Raw genomic sequence first — 24990 nt, 5'->3', positions numbered from 1 at the left:
CGCCTCCCTTGAGTGCTGCTCCGGTAATGCGCGAGTGTTGACTGGCTGGGGCACAGTTTAAGTCTTGCACGTCACGCAGATGGTGGTTTTGATAGACTTTCAACAATACCGCTGGCAAGGATTCGACAGGAAAAGAGCCCCAAAGATGCAGTTGTTTTAGGAAGTTGATCCTTGTTGGCAGTCGATGGAGTTGCCGTCGATAACGGGGACTTTTCGAACGAGGACTCTTCGAACCGTTTGCCTCTGGCAGTACAAATGAGGCCCATGAACCAAACAGGCCACACATTGGAGTTCCAGCGCTAGTAAGAAGTTGTGCCAAGTTGCAAACCACTCCTCCGCTGAGATCCAAAATTGAAAGCTACCACGCTGTTGGAGATATGACGAAGAAGGCCATCCACGGATGTTGCAATTGGACTTATTGCCCCCATGATCTCTCGAATAGACACTGCTCAATGACCTCTGGGGGAACAGATCACATTCTTATCGCTCTGGTTGTCGATTTCTCACGATGGAGAGTCTGGCAGACAACTCACTCATCACCATCAGATCCCGACTCACCACCGTCACCGTCACCCTCCCCACCCCCATTCTTCCCCTCCTTCGCCTTGGCCCTCTTCCTTAGCTTCTTCAGCCTATTCAATCTTTTCTTCTTCTCCTTCAGCGCCTCCTCCTTACCCGCTTTGAATTTCTCCTCCTCCTCAATCTTCTTCTCCCTCTCCCGCCGCTTAACCCGTATCGCAAGACGCTTCTTCTTCCCAGGCCGCCTCCTCCTCGCCGCCGCAGCGTCCGCCTCCTCCTTTGTTCCTCCAGCGTTTGCTCCTGCTCTTGATTCTGCTGCCGTTTTCTCTGACGACGACACCGTGGTGCCAGGAATCGTCGTCACCCGCCAAGGCTGCTCCATCCCCCACCACCGCCGCTGCGCCCGCTCGAGAACTTCCTCGCCCGACACCGCCGAGAAAGCGAGCTCCGCCTTCACCTCGGAGGTCGGCTGCCCGGCGATGTAGTACGACAGCGGCCTCTTACGGATCATGGCTCCGTCACCCGCCATTGCGCGCTCGTCCTCGTCGACTAGCGCAATCTTTGTCGCCGGGTTTGATGTGGTGAAGAGCCGGAACTCGAACTCTTCGGGCTCGTCGTCCTTTGCCGTTTCTCCGTCCGTCGTCGTCGGTTGCTCGGTCGTTTCTGTCGGGGCCTGCTGGTCGGCGTCGCCTAGGTCGAGCATGCCCGCCATACGGGCATGCAGCTTCGCTAAGAGGTCCGCATCTTGCTGCTTGTTGTGGCCCGCTCCTTCGTCGTCGGACGACCCCTCGAGGTCTTCTCGCCGGACTCTGTTCGTGCGAGTTTGTGGTCAGCGCTGCTGCCGGCGCAGGGGTCCGCAGGAGTAGAATGCTTCCGCCTCACCTCTTCGCGTCGGGAAGCTCAAACATGGCTACGTGCTTCCAAGGAAAAGGGAGTATCCTCGGGGATTCAGGTAGGGGAGCACTGGAAAGGTGCTGTGGAGGTTGTGACGTTGTGGCGCCAGACGAGGGAATACGAAGAGTGAGCGAATTGCAATCTACACCGGCCGTGATTACGATCGCCAAGTCCCCGAGCGAAGCAGAGGGCAAAAAAAAATTGGCGAAAGAGCAACTTCGCAATGCGATCGGTGCTATGTGGAGTTCTGAGCACGGGACGGAAGGTTGCAATGTGATGGACGGCGGGCGGCTGACCGGTGGAATTTCGCCCGACCGCGGAGCCGTTCAATTGAGATTTTCGCTCGCTAAAGTGGGAGCGGCGAACCTTATCTTATCGCACCGTTGTGAGGTCCTACCACAGTGGTACCTACCTACCTAAGTACCACTTAGAGAGATGCAATGTACTGTATCCATACGAATGGGTACGGATAGCTCAACACGATTATCAGAAATGGGCTGCGTGCCGTACGCAATTTGTTCATGTACCTACGGAGGTGCGTCTTAATAGTCCTTGTAGTTGCTGCCAAGACCAACCCCTGCCATAGACAGGGGAGTCGATAAGGGGCTGGCTAGGGTGTGTACAAGCGGCAGAATTCGGCCACTTCTACCTACTATAATTATTATTAATTTAGCAGTAAAAAGTCGTTAATTGAGGTTAATTAATGGTCGTTTAACGGTATAATCTAGCCTAACGACCCTTTTTATATTTATTATTACCCTCTAGGGTAATTATCTATTAGATATGGTAAGGTACCCTTTTTATTTATTTCTAGATCTCCTTTTACAGTAATACTTTTTAGTACTCTTATTAACGACGTATTATTTCGGCCCATAATAAAGGCGCCCTTTTCCTAGTAGTCTATCTCTTTATTTACGGCTAGCAAGGTTTAATAGGATTAAGGTCGGGTAAATTACCTAGCTAAAGAAGCTTCGTAATCTCAAAAAGGCTATATATATAATAGGTAAAATAATAGTCGTAAGCGGGTACTTTATCCTTTTATATAATTAAATTATTAAGTAATCCTTTAATATAAAGGAATAATTTAAGTAATAGGATCTTTTTACGGTATTTATATTAATTAATTCCGCCTTTACCGTTCTATATTAACTTGCCTAACTTTGTATTCTAATTGAATTAAGGTTTACGGCCCAGTTAGTTCTATAAGCCCATTTACTCTATATTACTCTCGAGCTCCCACTATTAATATTGAACGGGCTCGAGCTCTACATTAAGCTCGATAATCACTATATCAGCAGCCTTCCTCTTAGTAGCAGTCTCGGGAATCCAATAGTAGCACGGCCTTTTTAAATCGTATAAGAAAGACCCCTAAAATATGAATTTAGAATAACCCTTCCACCTCTCTCATATATACTACTTAAAATAAGCCTTATCTAAGCGACGCTAAAGTTTATAATTACTGCAACGGTAGTTGAGGGTAATTACGGTCTTGTCTGACTATATAACCCGCTTCTAATTATTAAGGGTCCAATATTAATAATTAAAGTACTACTTAAGTCGCTTTTACCATATCCTTTTTATTAAGCCTAGTTTATAGGTTAGTTTAATTTTATAGAAGCTATAACGACAAAGGATTTACTAAATAATTATTATAAATATATTAATACCCTCGTCCCTTAATAAGTCCCTAATAATATTAATATAGTTCTTTTTATACCTATACCGGTTACGGTAGATTTTACAGATAACGGTATCATTAACCTTTTTTATCTATTTGGTTAAACGGCCATTTTAGGGGGTATTTTTGTAATAGGCGGGCTTAATCGAGAAGGTAAGAGTAGTTAGGTTAAATCCGTTCTTTTTTATATAGGTAAGAACGTTATAAATAATTCAAACTAGAATTTCTAAAGCCTGAGAGACCTATTCAATAATTTACCTAATAAGTCGATTTTATAAAATAAAAATTATTGCCTTAACGCCTGGATCTAGCTTCTTCTTTATTAGTATTTTAAGATCTATATTAAAGAAAAAAGAGTAGCGTAGTAAGTAGCGATTTAATAGTTTTAATATTATTATAGGATTAGTAGTAGTATTATAATAGCGGTATATAGGGTAAAATCGTTGCTATGGGTAGTGCTAGGGGGAAAGTAAGTAAAGTAGGTCAAGATTAATCCCTAGGCTCTTATTAGTTCAGATGGGCAGTAATTGTGGGTCTGGGGCTTGGCAGCGACTGCAAGGACTATTGAGACGCACCTCCGTACAAGCGAGTATGAAATCGGAGTATCCGTACATACCTCACGTCTGAAATCTTGAAAGGGATGCTCATGCAAGCGGGTGGTATTTTTGCTTTACGGCCGAAGATCAGAGATGAACGTTGCATCGTTAGGTACTACCAATCGGGTTCTCAGGAATATCAAGCAACTGCCGTCGCCGTCGCCTCTTTACGTTGGAGTCAAGGAAGCTCCTCAAATCCGCTACTAGATAGTTGAGTAGGCAAGTAGGTAGATCACGGATACCACAACTCTTCCTCCCTTTATCAATGACAAGTTGTTGAACTGGCCATCCTCTGAAAACAACTCCAATTCAAGTGTCTCTCTGGACTTCACACCGTGCAGACTCCACGCAATCTGCACCCAATACCTGCGTCAAAACATACTCCGTACACCTCTTCCCAAAGTTCCCACGTTCCTATCCCCCCCATCCCAAACGTCTGTCTGACCTCTATTAATACCCTCCTCAATCCAAAACATGACAGCCCGCTCACCCACTCGACGGCATCGAACTTCCTGCCCAGAGTCCGCCGTCAGCTCGTCAAACCACACCCCGGCAAGCCACCGAACAAGGAGGTGTGGAGTTTTTGGTAGGTATCCTTACGAACACACCTCGACACCGTGGGAGCAAGAAAAGTGACAGTCGGAAACATAACGTGGGAAGCAAGGGGTGGAGGGGAGGGCACCAAGGTGCAAAAGACGGGCCGCCGGGGTTCAAATAACGTGGGAAAGTAAACGCGCCAGCGGAGCCCTTTCTTCCCTCCTCCCCTCTCTTTTCGTACCTAAGTATCCGTATCCGTCTTCGTTAACCAAACCTCATCTCTCTGAGGGAAGGGGGGCGGGTTTGGTCCGCCTTCTTTGAGAAGGATCATCGTCATTCCTACCGGCTGCTCGGGTCCCCCTCATCCCTCATCCCCCCTCTCCCCTCCCCCTCATCCAAGTTCCCGCGCACGCGTGTCATGGTATCCGTACATTCTGCCCAGCAGTTTCCATCCAAACCACTCCAAACTCAGCAACTACGCATGCCACGGCATCTTATATCCTTCGAGCCTGATTGATATCGCTCAGCCAAGGGGGTACAGGTACACTGTGGTACGGAAGACGGATGCTCTACTGGCGTACAACCGTCTCCTTGCGCCGCATCCGCACATACATACATGCATGCATGAAACGGCACACACGCACACGACGAGCCAAATCCCACTCACAGCGGTAGTGGCATTGATGCAGTGGCAGCATCCTCCAGCAAGAGGCCCGAACCGGGCATCACCCGCGTTCGCCCTGCGTGGCAGCGTGGGTTACGTGGGTTGCGTAAGTGTAATGTAAGATACCTAACCTACCAAGGTATGCGGCGTATCACAGCGTTAGTAGGTGGTGGGCTAACATCAAGAATACGACTCCAACGTCCAAAAATCGATCCAACAACCATCTCCCGTGCCTCTCTCTCTCTCTCTCTCTTACCCGCCAAAAGTATCCTCTTCACTTCCCTCTCTCTCAAAGCGGATAGTCTTTGTGGATTTTCATCACGAAGGATTCTGGAGCTAAAGGGTGAAAGTGACAGAAATTACACCATTCGTATTCTTCCTTCCTCTACGGAGTTACCCAGACTCCTCTCCCTTTCTTTCTATCTGTCTCTCCGTTTGTCTCTCCTTCGCCAAGCCTCGCCATGCTCATCATGAGAAAGAGCGTACCCGTTATTATGCCGTAGAACATGCAGACAGACGAACAAAAAAAAGAAAAAAAAAGGGCAAGAGACCAGAGAGCAACCTGAGCACAGGACAGGACAGGTCCGTCTTCCGCTCAAGCGCACCCGTTCCGCGCGCTGTGTTGCGAGCCTACCTACCGCGGGCGCCAACGCAGCACTAGACCCCCCCTCCCCCCATCGCACTATTGACATCACAAATTCCCAGCTGAGCGGACCCTGCCGCAGTGGCCCGCACCTTTAGCCTCGTGCGCAAACGCCGCAACGCAAAGCAAGGTGTGATCGTGACTGCGACCACGTCAGGTAACTTCGTCCACTTCGTACGTGTGTGTGAGTGGGACGTGGGATCGTAGAAACGCCCCAACGGTGGCAGTGGTGGTGGTGGTGGTGGTGGTGGTGGCAGTAATCTCCCTCACAGAAATATGAAAAGAGATGGTCAGACACCCTCACCTCACCTTAACCTACATCAGGTAAATGTTGGGAAGGGGGGTGGAGAGGTCCAAGGTCCCCAATCCAACCAACCTAGGTCGGTGGCTTATTTCCATGTTTGTATACGCACCAACAGTCGTAGACCAAACAACATAAATGACCCGCGTGCCCGGTGCCCGTATCCGCCCACCTACTCATCATGCTGAACAACCAAACTGATTTCTATACGAGCTCTGGGGTCTCCTCCATTCGGACGACGGACCTCGACGGGAGAAAGAAGAATCAATGTGGATTTTTGGGGCTGGAATGGATGCTTATTCATTGCCTATTTGCTTGCTTGCGCATTTTCTGGCCTTTTTTCTCGCCTCTTGCACTCTCTCTCTCTCTTATACTATCCCTTCTCTTTCTGTCTCCCTTCCTTATCCTCATTCTCTAGCAAACCAAAACACAAAAAACCTTCATCAAGAGTCCGAGAAACCACGCACAGAAGGAACGCCACCACGTTGGGTGGACGTCCAGCCAACCAGCACTCAACCGCCATCCGTTCCCACACCGCCGGTGCCTTCCCATGCCAGGACCCAACCGTTTGGATCCGCCCCGGGTGAATCAGACGAACTCTCTCCGAGGTGTGGGTGGCGGGACCCAACCACACAGTTGGGACAAGGCTACCAGCCAAGGACCTTCTCAGTTTGGACGTCATCCCATCCTCGAGGCTGAGCCCTTTGTGGCTTTGTCCTTTTCCTCCCCTCCAATACCCTTCCTTCTCACGGGCAACACAATTTGCCAATGTTGGCGCATTCAGGACCAAGGATGCCGAGTCAAAGACCACAATGCCCTTCATTGCTATCCTCATTCGATACCCGGCGCTCAACAAAACCAAAAAAATACCATACATATCGTTAAGTAACTCGCCCACACAATGTCGCAGCACGGCCCGGAGCCGGTGATAGAAGCGTCCGGCCGGGGCATTCGACGTCAATGCTATCCTCCGTGTGGTATCGAAATGCCCAGCCACCCAGACAATGCCCGTCTCTTGACGCCGATGTCGACCATGTCGTTGCTGCGCCTACCCAAATTATGCTCGGGTCCGGTCTGTCATGAGACCTTGTAAAAAAAATCACGCCCATGCCGAGCAGAGCCACAAATGGCAACCGCCAGAGGGAAACCTCCTTTACCGTGGGACATGCCGTATTCCAATCGGTATAGACCCCTCGCCTCGACAGCGCTCCAGAATCGAAATATCGCGCCTAGGTACTTGAAGATAAAAAGTTGAATCCAAACCGCAATCACTCTTCTGGCCTCGAATTGAAGGTATAATGGTACACAGTCAGGACTGTCGTGCCAGGTCCTGAAACAAGCTCGGCCCTGAAAGCTTGCTTCTCTTAGCCCAAGCATCGTTTGGCCCGACCTATTACTGTCCCTGAAGTTTGGAGACAAGTGGCGTGGCCCAGCCGCCAATCAGTTATACTCGCAGCTAATTAGTGTTCCAGGAATAATGGTTCATGCCATCAAACGATCCCCGATGAGCGCTGCTGTATGACCCAGGGGCTGGCGGAGCGGGAGCGTGCTCCTGCTTAGTGGTTGGTGCAGAGCCTCCGCTCGAGTATTGTTCAGGGAAGCCATAAGGCCTTGCCTCACTGCTGCTGTATGCGACCGTCGAGGCAGGCTCTCCGGCTGTTGTTGTCCATGAGCTCGAGGGCGGGTAGTAGTCTCGGGAAGGGTTGGAGTGTGACGCGGGGGGGTCGGGCTTGTAAGACGGCGGTGCAATGTCGCTGGGGTTACTGCCAACTGCTCCGTACGAAGACCCGTACCGGTACTCCGGAGATGCCTCGTGATGAGACATGGAACCGATGGAGGGCTGGCTCGCATGCCTCGGGCTCTTGGTGGGTCGAGGGTTGTCGACATATCTGGGCACGTTGAGCGCGTTGTCTGAGCTCGATGCCATTGCCGTGGCCGATACTGATAGTGGCGGCGGAGCAGTCGTGCTTTGCACGTAAGCGTATTGTGTCCTGATCGGAGGCTGCTGCTGTTCGTTGGCAACCAGGGAAAGCTGAACAGAGGGCATCGACGTTTGCAAAGGCATGTCATGACCCTCTCCACCAAAGCTTGCACTTCCTGGCAGAGCAACCTTGTGGTAAGATTCTCCCATGGTCGTGGCCGGGTAGCTTCCCGAGCCAGCTGGTGGTAGCTGTGGCATCCCGGGCACAGAGTTCGAGGAGGACCAGTTGGGGTATGAGCTACGATGGGTTAGTAACCGGGCTTCGTATTCCAGCAATGCGCATCAAGTGATGCGCATTGGGGGAAGGCGATTTGACTTACTTGGATCTCATGGCTCCCATGGGTGCTCCCGGCATCTTGGGCCCTCCGGCGTTGAAGGTAAAAGCGGAACGGGGCATCTGCATGTCCAATCCTCTTGCCTTGGCATCCTGCGGCTTGATAGCCAACGGTCCTGCCACAATACCCAGTCCAGTCTCGACCAAAGCTTGGCCCCTGGAGCCAGCGCTCGATCCCAGCAGGGGAATCTCCTTTCTCGCCTGGAAGTTGCGAGGGCTGCGGCCTCGGACAACAATGGGCGCTGTAGTCGCTTCGGTAAGCACAATCTTGCTTCCGTTGGCCAACGTTCCAACAACCTTGAGGTGGAGCACAAAGTGTTGCTGCAGTTCCTTTCGCCGCCCGTTGTTTGCGGTGGCACTTTGTCAAGTCAGTCAAGATTCGGCATGTCAGCTTAAGTGCGCTTCGGCTGTGTTACTCACATTCTGAACTGAAGTCGGCGCCAGCCAATGGGGTAGACGGCATACTCGCCGTCGGATTCCGAACCATCTTCCTGGAACGGAATCAAGGGAAGTGATGCTGGCTCCTGGTCGGGGGTCTGGGTAATCTCTGGGGAGTTGGGTGGCGGCGTCTTCCAGGGGATGACGATGAGTCGGACGGGGTGGCCGTCGACAGACTCGATAGCAGAAATGGTTACTTCGGTGTTACTAACAGGGACCGTCTCGCCAGTCTCGGATATGACATTGAGCTGGCCTCGCGGGGTGATGAGAGAGCCGCTAATCTGGAACAGGTTTCGTCGGTAGCAAGTCAGCTCGGGCTGGAGAATGGAGCCGTCGGTGCTGTTGGCTGGCATTTCGGACAGGAAGAACATTCCATGCAGCTGGGCAGACAGCTCCAGCTGCTGCATGCGTCCATGCTGGTCGACAATAGTATGCTTGTCTTGCACCCTCTTGAAGGAGAGCAGCTTGTGGTCGTGGTTGACGGTAAGTTTGGAGCCGTCGTCACGCAAGTCCTGGACAATCTCCTGGTAAGGGGGCTGTTCGGTTTGCGAGTAAGGTCTCTTGAGGTTGGGGAAGCTGTGGTGCGATGTCAAGCTGGGATGCGAATGTCTGTCGTACGCATCGGACTCGTCTTGGGGGTAGCGACCATAGGGATAAGATCCGTGGTCTACACTCGGGTGGGTGCTCCTAGGGCGTCCCGCGTGTGGTGAGTTGGCGGCGTGGCCTCCGAGGCCGGAATCCAGGCTGTTGTTGAATCGAGACGACATTTGGACGGGACTCCCATAGTTCGACCAAAGATTGGAATGTGCCGGCTCTTTCAGCTCTGCCATGACGGGGTAAGTGACCGTGGTTGACATTAGAGCATGCCTCTCTGGTGCGCTGTAGTCCTGTTCCAGACCCAAGCGCGCCTCTGTCACTCTTCTTCTTCTTCTTTCTCTTGTCTCGGTGTGTACTTTAACACAGCGATATGTCGAGGTCCTTGCTGGATGATCAACAAGGGGTATGTATGTACGTTGTTGATGTAAGTTGTCTTGTCCAAAGGAGGTTGGATTGGTAAAGCGAAGGGGAGGATGAGCGAGTGTGTTATTTGATCTCGAGGAGTGATGGCGAAGACTTGAGAGATGCAGGAGATGCAAAGATGAAGCTGAGGATCAACGGACGACGGTCGTGTTTAAGGTTGCAGGGAGAGATGTATACTTGTATCTGATGGGGTGGATGGGTAGCAAGAGGACGGTAGATGTTGGAGGGGGTGTCTGATGAAAATCTTCGGCACTGTTCTGGGGTGGATACTATGATGGGGCAGGGCTGGGGGAGGCCAGCCAAGGCAAGGTCGAGGTTCAAGGTCAAGGTTGCTTCGAGTCGAGTCGGAGTCGAGTCGAGCAGCAAGTTGATGTCTCAACAGGATGTTCCTCGTGCTGGTCCGTTGACCTGTGCCTTCTTCAGCGGCAGCGGCAAAGGCAAGGTCACCGGTACAACGTGACGGCGGGTTCTTGGACAGGACGGTCAGTGCATGCAACCATACTGGGAAGGAGAAAGGTGAGGAGCGGGCGATCTGGTGAGCGGAAGAACAAGGCACGCTATGGAGCTACGACGATGGAGTATGGATGCGCCCTGCAGAGCGGCGACCAGGTTTAGGGAAATACCCTTCTTAGAAGGCGGCGCTATGGGGAAGGGGGCACGCAGTACGCAGCTCGCAGCACGCAGGCCGTAGACCCAGACTCGCAGACTGGCAGACTGGCAAAAGAGGAGGAGACAATGTCGACGAGGGCCCAGGACGAGGGGCGGCACTGAAACGGTTTGATAAGAGCAAACGAGCACAGTTCAGGATACCAGGTCCAGGGCCTTTCACTGCTGTTGCAGTAGTGTAGCTCTGGTTTATGAATTTGCATACAGACTACTGGCCCGTCCAAGCAAAGGTACGCAATATTTACCTTACCTTAGTTTTAGTGACTTGTTGGTGTGTGAGCAAGACCACAGAGTGAACATGACGGACGAGCTCCGGGGGATGGAGAAACAGCGCATCACGAACGCTTATTCGCCCAAACGCACTTACGAACAAGTAGAACCAGCCGACGCATATTTGCACATCCAAGACCAGTCTTCATTACCCGCACCCGCACATGAACATACATACGATATCCTGAGAAAAGATGCATAGCTACGTAGGTATCATGGATACACACGGGTCGAATGGCCCCAGTTGGACACTGGCATACACACACTTCCTCTCTATCCGTGTACACACTCTCTTTCCCTCTCTCTCTGTCTCTGTCTCTTTCTCTCCTCTCACTCGATCGGCCTCGAAGACACGCGCGCGCACATGCACACACATATAGTCTCCCTCTTGCTCTCTCTCTTCTCCCCTCCAACACACCCCCGCTTCTGCCGGAGGCGTGAACAAGTCCCTTGCACAAACTGGCATCGCTAGGAGCAAGAGACATGGAAGAGAGTTAACGGCAAGCCTTCAGGGTTGGCACTACTGACCCTGGTGAACAGGGTGGCATGTGCGGTACGTAGCTCCGTCGAGATGGAGGGACGGAGAAGAACCTGGCATGGATCGTACGGAGGCACGGGGGGAGGACCATCTCTTGAGGAGAAATCGCAGGCTGGAAAGGCCCCAATACCCTCGTCTTGACCAATGGAAGCATCATGGCGAAATGCCCAGGGGTTGAGGAAGGGGGGGGGGGGGGGGTCGCTCGATAAGAGGACTAGACAGAGAATCCTCCGACCCTTGTTGTAGGCTACTGGCCCGCAATTTTTCTAGAAGACCGTTGGGCAGAGACGCCGACGAAGGCAGGAAGTGGAAAGGTGTATGGGCTAAAGGGGGTGTGAACGTGTGAAAGAGAGAGTGAGAGAGAGACGGAGAGGAAGGGCGAGAGGGGGGGATCGGTTCACGAGATTGCTAGAGACCAGGGGCCGAGTTCAACTCGCTTGGGGCACACATCCAGTTCCAAGATCCCTGTCCGGGTATGGTGGAGTGGGCAGGCGATATTAAGAGAGGGTTAATATAATAGATACAGGCGCCTGACTGAGGCTTTTGCTGGCAGGCTGGTCAGACAAGAGGCAATGTCTCTGAGTCTGTCCTTATTTTTCGCCGTTGTTCGGCGAAGGAGGGGAGGGGTGTTTCCCCAAAAGCAAGGCTGTCAACGGCGCGGTTCGTTCAAGCATTCAAGCGTCGCAACTCTGCTTTTCTTTTGTTCGGGCTCTGCCGTCAAGTGTCATGACTCTCCTGGGAACCAAGACGCGCCAGAGCAGGCACATGCCGGGTTCGAGTCGGTCGGGGAGACACCTCGCTGCTCACTGCTCACTGAGAGAGAGGGAAAGTTGAAAAGAGGGGTGTGGATGGAAGAAAACGTAGACCGAGGAGGCAAGAAACTAAAGGGGTCCTTTTCCTGGACCAAGTGTAAGGAAGAGGAAGGTAATTGAGCCGGTCGGTCAAGATGCCTGATTCCATGGTATATCGAATGCGTGCTCACGACTCGCGATGCTTGCGGTTGCATCTCTCTGCTCTCAAAGCCTCACTGCGCATGATTAGACTCATATGGAGATCCGTTATGACTTACATACATGGGCGCTAGTGACCCTATGGGCCAGAGGTAATCTCCTGACTCCTCCTTTCTCCTCTTCTTCGTGTCCGGCTCTTGCGAGGACTCAAGTATTGCAAGAAATATTATGACAAAGCGAGAGTGAAGGGTTCAAGGTTGGCGACTTGTCAATAATCCGAAGTAGAGAAACACTCGGAGCACGGGTGACGGGGTGGCAAGTTGTGGGTGTGTCAAGGAAGTAGAGGATGGGGGCCCAGAAAACCACACAACATAACATGGAAGAGTATCCGCAATGTGTGAACAGAGAGAGGGCGAGAGGGCGAGAGAGAGAGAGAGAGAGAGAGAGAGAGAGAGAGAGAGATATCCGTGCTTCATACAGACACGCACGCACAGAGAGAGAGGAAAAGAAACGAAGAAGCAAAAACGAAAGGAACAAAAAAAAAATAGACACAGAAAATAGAGCGAGGCACAATTGCGGAGGCGCCCAGGCATGTTCGTGGGAGAAGTTCCTGAAAGGGGAAGCTAACAGTCTGTGCCCGCACGCGGGCCAGGGGTCCGCAAAAAGGCGCAGGGTTGAGGGCCGGTCCTCATCATGGCAGTTGATAGAACCCGGCCGGGGGCCAGTACGTACCCTTTTGTCCCCGTAGTCCCGCCGCCCGCGCAGGTGCGCAACCCACTCACTGCTCCAAGGTGCCGCGTCCGGAATCCCACGAACCAGTCGCATCGCATCATTGGCATCGTGCTGCCCTGCCGCAGTCTGCGTATGCTGCTAAAGTACCTGGGACAGCTGTGCGTAGAATCTCCGTTTCCGAAATGGCCACTACTCGCTAACCTGCTGAGCTGCTGCATTCTTTCTTGCACTTTGTCGCCGAACCCCCTCGCGTCTTTTCCCTCGCGAATAGTCTAGGGGCGGATATCTGTCTCTTGACTTTTGGGGGCGCTCGGATACCCCGTCCCCCTTCTTCTAAACAAAGACGAAGAAAGGGGTCCCCGGGAAATATGAAAAAAAAAAAAAAGAAAAAGAGGCAGCCCGTCTCATCAACCAAAAAACGGGAGAGACGCGTAATCTTGGCTCCCGTGCTCCAAAGTCATCAACGGCAAAGGGTCTTGGACACGAGACGAGGCGATGCGAGACGATCAAAAGACGGCCTGAATTGCGATAGTCAGCATTGTCCTGGTTGTTTTTGACAGGACAGGACCGGACCACCAGACGTAGTGTACGGAGTACCTATCTGTTCCCCTTCCCCCTCCCTCCCCCTCACTCAAACTCTTCCACATACGCAGTACTTCGAACGGTACACTACTGTGTATGTGACTACCTCTCTGTTAGCCCCGCGGGACAGTAGCACTGGCTCCCGAGGAGCTTTGGGGGTAGCGCAGCGTAGCTTAGCCGTAGCGTAGCAGTAGATGAGCAAGTAGCAGCGGCAGCCGACGCAGAAGCATCAGCAGTCAAGGTCAGGTAGGGCGTTCTAGCTTCCCATTTGTCGGCGTTAGGCCGGTTGTGCAAGGTACCTGAGCTGCTGCTTCCACGTACCGACATGGATACGGGCACCGTTGTGTGGTGGAAGACTAGTGTAGAACGAGGACGACAAGGTCGAGGACGGGTGATGGGCGGCTGACCGCCTGCCTTCCTGACCTCACGGCACCTTCATCGAGCGGCAAGGTACAGAGGATTCAAGGTACGGATACCTTGCAGTCGCCAGTAACGGCGCGGCTTGGTATGTGGGCCTCGACAACGAACGTGGCTCGGTCTGGCTGTGGTTATGCATCCAGCTTGCAGTGTATGCCCTCTGCTGGTCTTCTGAATGGTCTTGGTCGAGGTGTAGGTCTTGGTCTTGGTGGCCACCAGCCTGTAGTCTGTACTGTACAGATATACTGGGGGCGCAAATAGAAGGGATCACGGCCGGGTGCATGCAGAGAGTATGCAGTGGCTGCAGTAGCCCCCAGAAGCTTCGACCCACGGCTGCAGCGACGGCCGAATGTGGCTGTTGAGAAGCGTCAATAGGCTGGGGTCTGGCAGAGCGGTGGCCACATGGGCCAAGCAACTGACTGCCTCTGTGCGACTGCGACTGCGAGGCGAGGTGAGATGCGGTGCTGTACGGTGCGGGTGCGGTGCAATGCCCAAGCACGAAAGCGGTCAATCATCAGATGGCGATGCACACGGATGCCGAGGGATAAGCAGACCGTCCGATGCGATTTCCTGCATGTCGAGGCGGAAAGGGAAGAGTCGCTCGCGCCGTCTCCCGAGCCAGATGCGATCGGAGCGTAGTCCGGTCATGTCGAGGGGTAGCACGGGGGTGGTGACGACGTGAAGTCGGAGAGTGGAGGGCAGAGGCGGACACGAGGGCGGGAGGTAACGTTCAGAGGCTCCCCTAGCGATAGCCTGGGTATCCGTAGACCGTGAGGCAGAATACACGCCCCGAGGTGAAGCGGATGAAGAGTTCTGGGATCGAGTTAATTGCTTACGTACATGACCCAGTGTACGAGGTAAGGTACCCAAGTATATTGCGGGAGTGGCTTACCTTGTTGTATTGACCATTCTCATAATAGTAAGTGAATGCAACTCACAAGTTGAGGAGCAACGAGCTATATTTTGATACAGGGTTAGGTAACCCAATATCCGAAGTCGATGCCGTCCACGGTCCGCGAAAAGGAGGTTACTATGTATGGAAAAAGTATTGATTGCGGCAGTCAAAGGATATTGAAGCGATGGCAACTATCGATAACAAATTTCCCCGTTCCAAGGAAAACCCGAGAAACACAGTGCAGAATCGGGCCTTTGCACAAGAGGGCCTAATTGCCGCACTCGGTCGACAAGGAAGAAACCTGGTGGCCGAATCGAGTTTGAAATGTCAAGCCTGCGATCATTAATCTACGAACACACAGCTTGTATCCTGGAGCAATATGAATAAAGAAAAGGCGCAACTCCAGAAAAAGTCGGGGGGGGGGGGGCGAGGGGGATTTCCGGGCAAAGACCAGGACACGATCATGGCCTTGGTTATGCTCAATGCTTGAGCAGGCCAGTCTTGCCAGGTTCATGGTCAAGGGAGAGAGAGACGGAACGGGTCCGGAATCCGGAGCAAACCCAGGCCGAAAATGGAAAGAGCAGGAGCCAAGCACGACCACGACCAAACTTCAGCAGTCAGGAGTCAGTCGCACCTAAGGAAAGAGCAGCCTCAACGGTGAGATGAACTCAAGCTCAGGGAAGGAGGGAACTGGACGAGAGCAAGAGTATGGTCATCAAGCATTGGTAAGGAAGGTCACGGGTGCGTACAACTTCCCATTGTAAGGTACCTAGGTACCCACCTAGGTATGTACCGGTAGGTAAGGTACTGAGTAAGGTGCGCCTGCCTTTGTGTTCGCTCCGGACTGAGTCTTGCCGGGCAGCTGACCTTGTGGCCTTGGAAGCGACCTGATGGGAAGGAAGGATCCCGTCGAATGACACTGGCATCTGCACCTGCCAACTCTCTTTCGGCCCCTCTACCTCGCCTTCCCGGATGTCGTTCCTGCCCTTGGCGAGGTCGAGGTGGCAGTGGCAGTTGCATGGCATGGTACGGACTATGGAGTGAGGCAAGGCAGGTAGGTAGATAGGTACCTGAGATGGCTCTCGGAAGTTGCACATCCACGTCTCGACTCTTACTGCGGTATGTTGACAACTCCAAATGGCAGGCGGCAGGGCTTCACCGTCGCAATTGCTCTATTTTGCTCCAAGATCGGGTCGGGTGGTCGGAGGAAGCGACGGGGAAAGGAGGGAAGCACCGCCCCGGCGGCCGGAGGGAGAGGTTCCCTTCCCAGCTTCCATTTCCCATTTGGAAGGCTTTGTTAATAACAACGGATATGGCATTCTCCATCGTTGATGCCTCGTGCCAACCTCGTGCCCTCTCTAACAACCCCCCGACCTCTTTTTTCCCCTCCCCCTCCTCTCATAGATGACAGGCGTGCGGCACGCCAGGCTCTCCCTCACTGCACTCCTCTCATCGCGACCATGATGAACCCCCAGTGGCCTCCGAACCAACCCCCCCCCCGGCGCAGCACCATCATGACACGCCGCTCTTCGACTTCTTCACCGACCCCCTTACCTAGGCAGGTTCCAGGGACCCAGGCTGCCATGCGTGCCAGGTCTCCAACGGTTTTCTCCAGCGCCTAATCCAGCAAGTCAGCGACTCCAGTAGCGCATCAAGGCCCCCCATTTCGGGGCCATGTCCCCGTCCCTCAGTGGGTTCCATTGTTTGTGGCATGTGCAGAGTCGCTGGAGAACGGAAATACAGTGCCCCCTCACAGTGTGTAATTCCGATATTAACCCGCACCGACTAGAAAACTCAAAATTAGACCAGGCAGGGTTTCCCAGGCTAAAGGTGCCTTAAGAGCCGGGGCACTGATTCAATCCCGTCGACGCCTTGGTCAATCATCGTCGTTCTTTCCCTCTTTGTCCCGGCTCCACCTCCCACTTTCTCTCCTTGTTCTGCTGCCCTGTCGTGCCTGCCACGCCGGCCTCCCATCCCACTTCCATATTTCTGCCCAGTTCAGGACGTACCTCCTTCATGTGTGGTCAAGATTCAATGTTCAACCTCCACTCGCACGGGTCCTGCTGCCAACCCCACCCTTTCATCGAGTCCACAGACCACAGTTCACACCTCAAGCAGAAGCTCGGGCTGACTGCCCGTGTGTTGCTCCTGCCTATCCAACTATTTGCCTTTTAAACATGCACTTGCACCTGCCATTCCATAACGTTTGTCCCCAAGGTACCCTCTAATATGCTCCTGGAATCTTTCCACATGCGAGATGCTATCTGCTGTCCTTCCTGACGGGAATGTCAGGTATCAACTCTGTATCCGATCCTATCTTATCGTAAGGTAGGTATGGAAAGCAGAATGTGGTCAAGGTCAGGCACATGAGGTAAGGCAGGTAGTGACGTTGAAGCCGACAAGGAAATCCCACATACCTACGTCCTCAGATCCTCTCCATTCCTTCATCTCTTGCCCTCTCAATGGAATATGGAATGAGGTACCTGGACATATCTCTCCCGTCGGCTGCAATAATTCCCTCGTCTCTTTCCGTAAGCCAACCATGAAAGTACTCATGTCAAGCACGCACCTTACGGAGTAGTCATGTTTTAAGATACCTAGCATATCTCATGGCCAGACTGTCATTGTGGTTCAATCCACTTATCCATCATCCACTTCACACGTCTACCTGAAGGTTCCTTTTTGTCAAAGTCTCCAATTCTGTTCATGAGGGCAATCGCCCACTTTTCCTACTGGACCTCCTCCTCCGTCGTCTTCTTCTTCCCGCGTCTAGTACTCAATATCCAGGTTCAAGCTGTACTTTACATGATGATTCCGGCCTGCCTCATTGCGACTTTGCCTTGGACATGTACGCAACTACGTACTTCCCTGCCGTCGCAGCACACTATCGACTATCGACAGCAAGCTCTGTGGATCACGGCTCCTCCTCACCACGCACAACGACTCCTCCCATTCTCCTCCCGCCACCTCCCCTCCAATTAACCCCCCTGGAGGCCGGGAGCTTCGACATCTTGATCAGGACCCTGGACCGGCACGCGAACCCCCGTCGTCCGTTACCCTCGTCTACAACCTGACGTCCTGGCCTGCTCGAGCCCGCTCTCAAGCAAGTCACCTCATCGAGGGCACATCACCGTCACCTTCTCCACGTCCCCCACAACTTGTTTTGCAACTAATACCCACGCAACACCACTGTGTACCACACAGCCCACACTCTACTTTGGATCGAGGGGACAAACGCTTGTGTTTCCTTCTCAGGTACGCCGGACGCCTGCTTCTCTCTGTTTGGCTCGCCCCAAAACAAAGTTTATCGCGACTCTCGCCAGCGCCGTTGCATTCGGTTCCTTCTTCCTAGCTCCTGTTTCCCTACGTACCTCCATACCTACGGCTGCAGGCTAGGTACGGATACCTTACTGCACCTTACCTCATGCCACAAGGTAGCACACCGCAAGGCACTTGATCAATGCCCCCTGCTCTGCCGTTGCCCTTTCTCTGCTCCGTACCTACTCTACTGAACGGATATGGGTACTGCTTCTTGGAGTCGACTCCAACTCCGCGCGCGAACTGACCGATATCTGAAGCCTCGTCTACCTTGTCACCTTCCGAAGTGAGGGTGAGGCACTTCGCCAGCCAAGCTTGAACCTCATCTCACTTTACACTTCCGGACTGCGATACCTTGCCATCCCGCGCCCTCGTCTTGTTAGGTCCCATGTCCAGCACAAACTCTACTCGGATTTGCCGCGGTAACGCGCCCTCCTCCAGGCTTCTTCTCCGCCGCCGCCGCCGCCGCCCGCTCTGGTTCTTGGTCCCGTCACCCTGGTCTCCAACCTCTTTGTCGGCCTCCATTCAAGCTGCCGTTCGCAGACTGCTTCCTCGATTCCTCGACCTGGGCCCCCAGCGTAAGGCCTAGATGACGCCTCTCACGCGCGCTTCGTCAACTGGGAGTACCTGACAGCAGGTGTCAGTCACTGTGGATACCGCTGGTCTGCGCGCTCGGCACCGACAATCCAAGCCGTTAAGCTACGCATGCAAGTGACAGCGCTAATAGACGCACAGTCAACTAGCACGACGCGGGAACCACGTCAACTTCAATCGAGCCTGGTCTTTTTCACAACGAGAAGGCCTAGTATAGTGCTTGCTACGCATAACTATTCCCCCTTCCGTGCAGTGTTTATCGAGGCAAGAAGGGGAAAGTGAGGGCAAGGACCGCACTTTACAAGCAGCGCTATCTGCCAAAACTCTTCAATCTTCAAACCATGTACATGCGTGTATTCGCGCCTATCAAGGGCTATCGCCTGCTCTGTTCCGCATCCGGAAGCGGCATGTTTTCGGATCAAACTGAAGAGACAACTGTTTGTGCTTTTAACCGGCCGCTTGAGCACATGTTGTCCGGAGCTGTCATATGGCAACCTTGCAATTACGGCGTCCACCTCACGGGCCCGAGTACCTCTACGGAACACTCCATCGGGATCCCGCAAGATGATTGTCGTACGAGTATCCTCTCCTGGAAGCCGCCTTGACTGGCAGTCCCCGGCGGCGCGGCTACAAGGTCGATCGCATCCGCTGCTGTACCGCCACTACGGGAGCGTTTAGAAGCACGCCACCAAAGCCACGGCACGGAAGTTACCCTGAGCCTTCCACAACTTCAGACACCACGACAATTCATACTGCTGACTGTCGAGGCCGAGTTCTCCCGGCTCTCGTCTAAGAAACATTTCCCTGCCAATATTCAATCTCTTTCCCACACTTTGCGGGTTTTCACAACTCGACCCGCGATCCACGGGCCTTGCCTAGAGCTGGTACGATTCCTGCGCTATTCTTGACGCGCCTCACTTAGAGAGCGTCCCCGTCCAAGTCGCAGACCTCGTCACAGACCAACGTTCGCGGCGGAAGCATCCCTTGCTGGATGTAACGGTCCAGGGGGTATTCAAGGGGGCTCACGGCGAATTTCCAGCGAGATCGTGCGGGCACGGGGCCGTCACGCCTCTTGTTGAAGCGGATACCTTGTGCAGATGGCTTGCCGCCTGCTTGTCCGACTAGCCCTCGTCCTAGTCGGTCCACCATGGAGCCCCTAACGGCCCTCACGGGCCCTGTCACGCCTTGGCCCTCTTTGCTGCTCGATGCACATCTGATTGGTTCTCGAGAGGACTCGACAACCTTCTGCCGACCGTCGCCCAGAATTCTCGTCATCCTGCTCCTGGTGGAGAAGTAAATCTGAACAGAGGAGCATGGCACTCGATGGCGGACTGTTTCGACCTCTCGATGAATAACTGATTTGGTCGGGCGGTGGTCTGTGTTTCGAGATCGAAACACTTGACAGGGCTCGACCGGGCTGTGTAGACATGGGAAACACGAAATTACATCAGATAAACAGCAAAACCATTGACAGCCACAATCACGACTCGGCCATGGCCGGCCTCGGTACGTTCCCTGCCGCAAGGGGCTCAACGTCTGGTATGGCACTTCCTAATACAAATTCAAATGCATGCCTTTGTCACTCGTACTGCGTACTTGTTGATGGCTTCGGGAAACAAGAACTTGCAAGTCTTGTTTGTGGGTTTCATGACCGAGATTATCCCCTTTCCACCCATGGCCATTAACCGACGGGCTAAGACCTATATCTGCAATCCGATATAACCCTCCCAATGAGAGTGGCCCCTATTCCGAGCATACATCTGCACAACACCAACGATGTGCTGATGCACTATTTGCCAGTTGAACAGGAAGTGTTTTCATTATTTTGGCCTGTACACTTGGCATTGCGACAGGCACGAACCCGAGCACACGCTGGGTCATGACTAGCTGGTGATGCAGGTGCTTAGACCGTCCGTACCGGGGATTGAAACATTTGCGGCAGCCACAAGGCGCAAAAAAATCGGCTCCAGACAGTCGGCTCTGCTCGTTTTATGGATTTCGTGTTGCAACCAACGCGTCAAGAATTCAAGGTCATGAAATCTCCGAATCGGGTCGCTCCAACAGCATGGAGCATGGAGACAAGTACTGTGTACCAACAAGCCATGGGATTACGATGGATCGACAGAGAACAACCTGAGAGTGCCACAGCGGCGGGGACGAAATGAGAGCTCTCAAGGGCCGTTGCTCGCTCTCGCGCGGCAGTCGGCTCTTTGTGGCACTGCTAGACGACATACACGCCATGCTCCCCGAGTTCCCACATACACTAGAGACGACAAGACAAGCAAGAAACAAGCCTGGGGGTCACTCTCATCCAGGGGAGGCATGGGGATGGGGGGACACGAGAATGGCGCAAGACTCCCTGATTCTCTCTGCCAAGCATCTCCTCTGGACCTTGTCACAGTTGCAAACCGTCTTTACCGAAGAGGGCCGCCCCATGCAATTGTCATCCACATTTCTCCGGTCATGAACGAATTAATCTGGCCTCCACTCACGCCTAAGCCCTTTCGAGGCACGTTTCCGGCACAGCAGCCTCCTTTGGGACGATGATCCCCGTCCTCATAAGGAATCTGCTGCTCGATTGAGAACCACATCGTCTTTTTTCCCATCTCCCGAAATTCACGCCCTCGCGAGACCCGCGAAGAGGCTACCGCCCTCCGTTCGTCACCTCGCTCGATTGGTCGACGGTTCTAGGTGAACTGAGTCCCCCTGGCGATGCCTGGTGCACCCTGGGCCCTAACTGCCCAATCTTCAAGAGATGGGCCGATGGATGAAGGTTGTCAGTGTTGAGTCAGCACGGCCGCCACGGCCCTGGCGCTGATCTCCCCGGCAAATGCTAATGGGCCCTTACCTCGAGTTGACAGCGCCGTTGACTCGCAGGCGGCAGGTTGGTCATTGCAGACGCACTGACGGGCGCAAGCCGCCGCACGTGTGGGCTCGTCGCCAAAGTTTAGTTCATCGTCAATTGTCCCTTGGGTTGCGTCCTGTTCAAGGAAAGGCTTGCCGAAGATTTGCATGCAATACCCGAGCAGTCTGAGGCGGCACACATATCATAAGATGAACTCGAGAAGCGCGATTGGGACATCCTGTGAAGAGTACAGCATGGTGTTCCTTGCTGCGAGTTGCCGCCTAGGGCACACTGTTCGCGTCTAGCTCCAAATCTTGGAACGATGGTGCAAAATGCGCCGACACGGTTCGCATTGTGCCAGCCAGGAAAGCGTCGGCTGTCAAGCTACCCAGATGCGAGTGAACCGAGGCGATACAAGCGAGCAGTTGGACTAGCAGATGGAAGCGATCTTGTGGCGGCGCATGATCCAACTAGCTTCCCAGACTTGACGCAGATGCTTTGCGAGCCTGATGCGGGGCCTGAGCGCAGTATCCGTACTCTGGTACGGATACAGATACCGTTGCCAACGACCGATTGAACGTTGCGCTCTTACAGTTGCCGCGTCGACTAGCCTTCCAAATCGGCCTCACGTTCCGAAACTACTGCCGGGGTGTCGACAATGATTGACAAATGATGAGGGCGATCAGAAAGGCTTCCAGGGCCTAGAGAAGCACCTAGCCCGAACAACCTACATAAGGTCCAGGTCTAGCATCACTTCTGCAGACGTTGTTGTTTGGCTGGACGACCGGTCACTGATGAACACCTTTCATCACTCGCAGGGGCTGTAGACTGGCGCGCTTGGCTGTTCTGAACATGTTTTGATTTTACCACGTCTGCCGGGGGGAGGGTTGAACCCTGCCACTGAGTCCAGACCGGATCGCCCAAACATGACCTCATTTACGGATGGCGATGCTGATCGAGGCCTTTGGAGGCTCTTGGAGCGACCAAACAATCTAAACTACGTTCATCACAGCGTGTATCGAAGCACCCGACTTGGCGATACTCTCATCAAGCAAGTCCGTCATGCTGCTATGACCAATCACAGGTCTGGAGTAATTATAGTGGGCGGCGGGAAATGGTGCCCATCAATGCTGCTGTATCACCCGAGATTACCTACATAACGGCGACGAGGCGAATGGCACAACATGGAGATCTCGGCCGAAAATGGTCGCAATGTCCATGTTTTCCCAACTTGGAACGGGAACAATTGCATCGCTGTCGATATGTGGCGGTGCAGCCCTATCATCATTCGGACTCTTCCAGTAAGAAATGGCCGTTTTGTTTCATGAGGCTTTGCCAATGGATTGGGAATGCTGGACTGGCCCCCCGGTATTACCCAATCTCCGTACCATTGCAGAAGAAAGAAGGATCCGCGACTTGGGCCGATGAAAGTGGCTCTGAATGGCCACACATACACTCCGACTTGCCGTCCGTCCATGCACGAACGAACGATGGTGAAGGGAACGGATATTGACCGATGGGGAATATTGAAAAAATTAGATGGATGGCGAGCGGCTGTGCAAAAAGAAGTCGATATCCTCCGAACCCCATCGGCAAATGCAACAAGCTTGTGAAAACAAACAAACGAATTGTTTCTCAGGTCCTTGTCAAGATATGTACCCCGCAGCGCGAACATGTCGACCCATCGGCCGCCCCCCTTTATCCCGCCCGCGTTATCTTCTTTTGCACAATCCCGAGATGAGATTGTTTTTTGCGAGAGCTCCGAGGGAGCTTTTGTTTCTCAAACCCTGGTCGTTGCTTGTTTCTGCACTCAGATACCCCTTCTAATCCTTGTCCGCAAGTCGAAGCAAGGAACGGGGGGGCTTGACCGGCACCGCGATCCCCTCCTCCCGCTCAACGACGGCGATTTAGCCTGGAAGGCCCGACTGCAAAGCCTTGTATTTTCCCGACCAATCTCCACGACCAATTGGGCATCTTGGGTTGTCGTCGACGAGCACAGCTTCTGGGGGCAGACGTCGACATCAGAAACAAAGTGCGGCTACTTCTGATCGTGGCGTTTCTTAGTGCAAGCCCATCCCCACTCGAACGGTTCCTACGTTGCCCTACGGTCTACCGCCTGTCTCGAAGTCCGCCCTACATCTTGTGGGACATTGAGAGTGAACGGTCGTTAGTAGCGTCGCATTCCAAAGCACACTTGGAGTGGAGGGTCTCAGGCCTATCGCAAACGACATCTGCTGGCCCTTCATCCCCGTGCATATGCTCCTGCAGCGCACCAGTCCTCGCAACCGACTCAGGGCCGGGGATTGTGTGACGGCTCTGGGCGTGTCCGGTAGAGGCTTGTACCCACGAGGAAATGTTTGGCTCCATTGGCGATGCTGCAATAGTAACGCTGTTAAGCCTTCTCATAATTTGTAGCTGGGTCCATTCGAACTTATTGTAGCTACGCGAGGAATGACAGCTTTCATAACTCGACAGCTCCTCTCCGGGAGCAAAACAGTGTTCCGATTAGCAGCCAGTCAGCCGTGGACATCCTAGCTCTCGTCACGACGATAACACACACCTTTTCTGCCGCTCTGCCAGTGTCGAATTTTGGCGCGGAAGAAGACATGCTGACCCGGAAAATATCGTGTGCCTGGTCTCGATGCGGGTGAGTGACTATTTGCAACTATGGCGACGTTCTTCGTCCAATGTACTTTCGTAACTCTGTGAAGGAATCTTTGGCTAGTCCTTGCGAGGGTCTTCTCGGTAGAAAGGTTTGCGGCCACAGATACACGTTCTTGCCTCGCTTGTGGTTCGACTTTGATGATACTTTGGCAGGCCAGTTCTCGAGATCGCAGATACACAGATCCCATCGATAGGCAAACGCAAGCCTACGCAGATGTCATCGGCGGTGCGGCAAAGCACTCTAGAATGCAACGGCAAGTAGTAGACCGCGTGCTGACAGGGTGACTGGATTCGCCTCCTTGGTTCCCCCTGATCAAGGCACCGAGGACCTAACTAGTCAATGATGTCGTGTCCAACGCCGTCGCTGTCATCCATCCTGGGGGCCGCCACTTTCAGGGCCCCTTGTGTCTATCAATCCCTAGACCCAGACGGCGTGCTCCTCCCCGCCTCGGTCACAATGTCCGTGGGCGGCGTCGACGACGACGACGACGACTGTCGTGGGCACTGGACAGCAACTCTTGCGATGACGAACGTATCACAGAAAAGGGGGCGCAAGACCATCTTTCGTACGATTATGATGATCGGGTCTGGATGCTTCCTGCCACGACGACTCGCGCGACTGTCAGAGCAAGGAGTTCTTGAAACCCTCTCCCCCTCCTCCGCTCACTATAGAGTCGTATTGAATCGCAAGATTCTTTCCGAAGCAAAAGTGGAGCTAGGGTCGTAGGGACAAGAAACCTTTTTTCTCTCCTCTTCCTTTGGCCGCTGCCTATGAGAGCTGGTAAGCAAGCACGCCAGGACGGCTTGGCTGAGCTTCTATTCATATTCTCACCGTGTTTGGTGTTTGTCAGTACCATAGCACGCTGCGACGCCGGCCTCGTCAGTCGACACGCGGGCGGGCGTGTCTTTTCCAT

At 53.3% G+C, this 24990-nt stretch overlaps 5 protein-coding genes across 5 annotated transcripts; 2 read left to right on the top strand and 3 right to left on the bottom strand.

Moving 5' to 3' along the window:
- Positions 1–529: 529 nt before the first annotated feature.
- BDP55DRAFT_695987 (uncharacterized protein) lies at positions 530–1427 on the bottom strand (the record flags this gene model as incomplete). Its single annotated transcript, XM_060577538.1, has 2 exons — positions 530–1328; positions 1402–1427. 2 exons carry the CDS (start codon positions 1425–1427, stop codon positions 530–532), a joined length of 825 nt encoding a protein of 274 aa, XP_060426520.1.
- A 5861-nt stretch (positions 1428–7288) lies between these two features.
- Positions 7289–9415, bottom strand: BDP55DRAFT_731277 (NDT80/PhoG like DNA-binding family protein; the record flags this gene model as incomplete). Its single annotated transcript, XM_060579796.1, has 3 exons — positions 7289–8051; positions 8134–8505; positions 8568–9415. The coding sequence occupies 3 exons, from the start codon at positions 9413–9415 to the stop codon at positions 7289–7291; spliced, it is 1983 nt and encodes a 660-aa protein (XP_060426519.1).
- A 2123-nt stretch (positions 9416–11538) lies between these two features.
- Positions 11539–12193, top strand: BDP55DRAFT_245597 (uncharacterized protein). The gene has a single exon (XM_060566241.1). It carries the CDS (start codon positions 11652–11654, stop codon positions 12009–12011), a length of 360 nt encoding a protein of 119 aa, XP_060426518.1. The 5' UTR covers positions 11539–11651; the 3' UTR covers positions 12012–12193.
- Positions 12194–13445: 1252 nt separating this feature from the next.
- On the bottom strand, positions 13446–14408 carry BDP55DRAFT_634784 (uncharacterized protein; the record flags this gene model as incomplete). Its single annotated transcript, XM_060572710.1, has 3 exons — positions 13446–13776; positions 13820–14224; positions 14293–14408. The coding sequence occupies 3 exons, from the start codon at positions 14406–14408 to the stop codon at positions 13446–13448; spliced, it is 852 nt and encodes a 283-aa protein (XP_060426517.1).
- Positions 14409–20728: 6320 nt separating this feature from the next.
- Positions 20729–21034, top strand: BDP55DRAFT_634783 (uncharacterized protein; the record flags this gene model as incomplete). The annotated part of the gene is made up of 1 exon (XM_060572709.1): positions 20729–21034. One exon carries the CDS (start codon positions 20729–20731, stop codon positions 21032–21034), a length of 306 nt encoding a protein of 101 aa, XP_060426516.1.
- Between the last annotated feature and the right edge of the window lie 3956 nt (positions 21035–24990).

The sequence above is a fragment of the Colletotrichum godetiae genome (genome assembly GCF_030913485.1).
Source record: "Colletotrichum godetiae strain CBS 193.32 chromosome Unknown BDP55scaffold_37, whole genome shotgun sequence".
Lineage (NCBI taxonomy): Eukaryota > Fungi > Ascomycota > Sordariomycetes > Glomerellales > Glomerellaceae > Colletotrichum > Colletotrichum godetiae.
The sequence above is the reverse complement of the archived record's forward strand: the minus strand, read 5'-3'. Positions and strand labels throughout refer to the sequence as shown.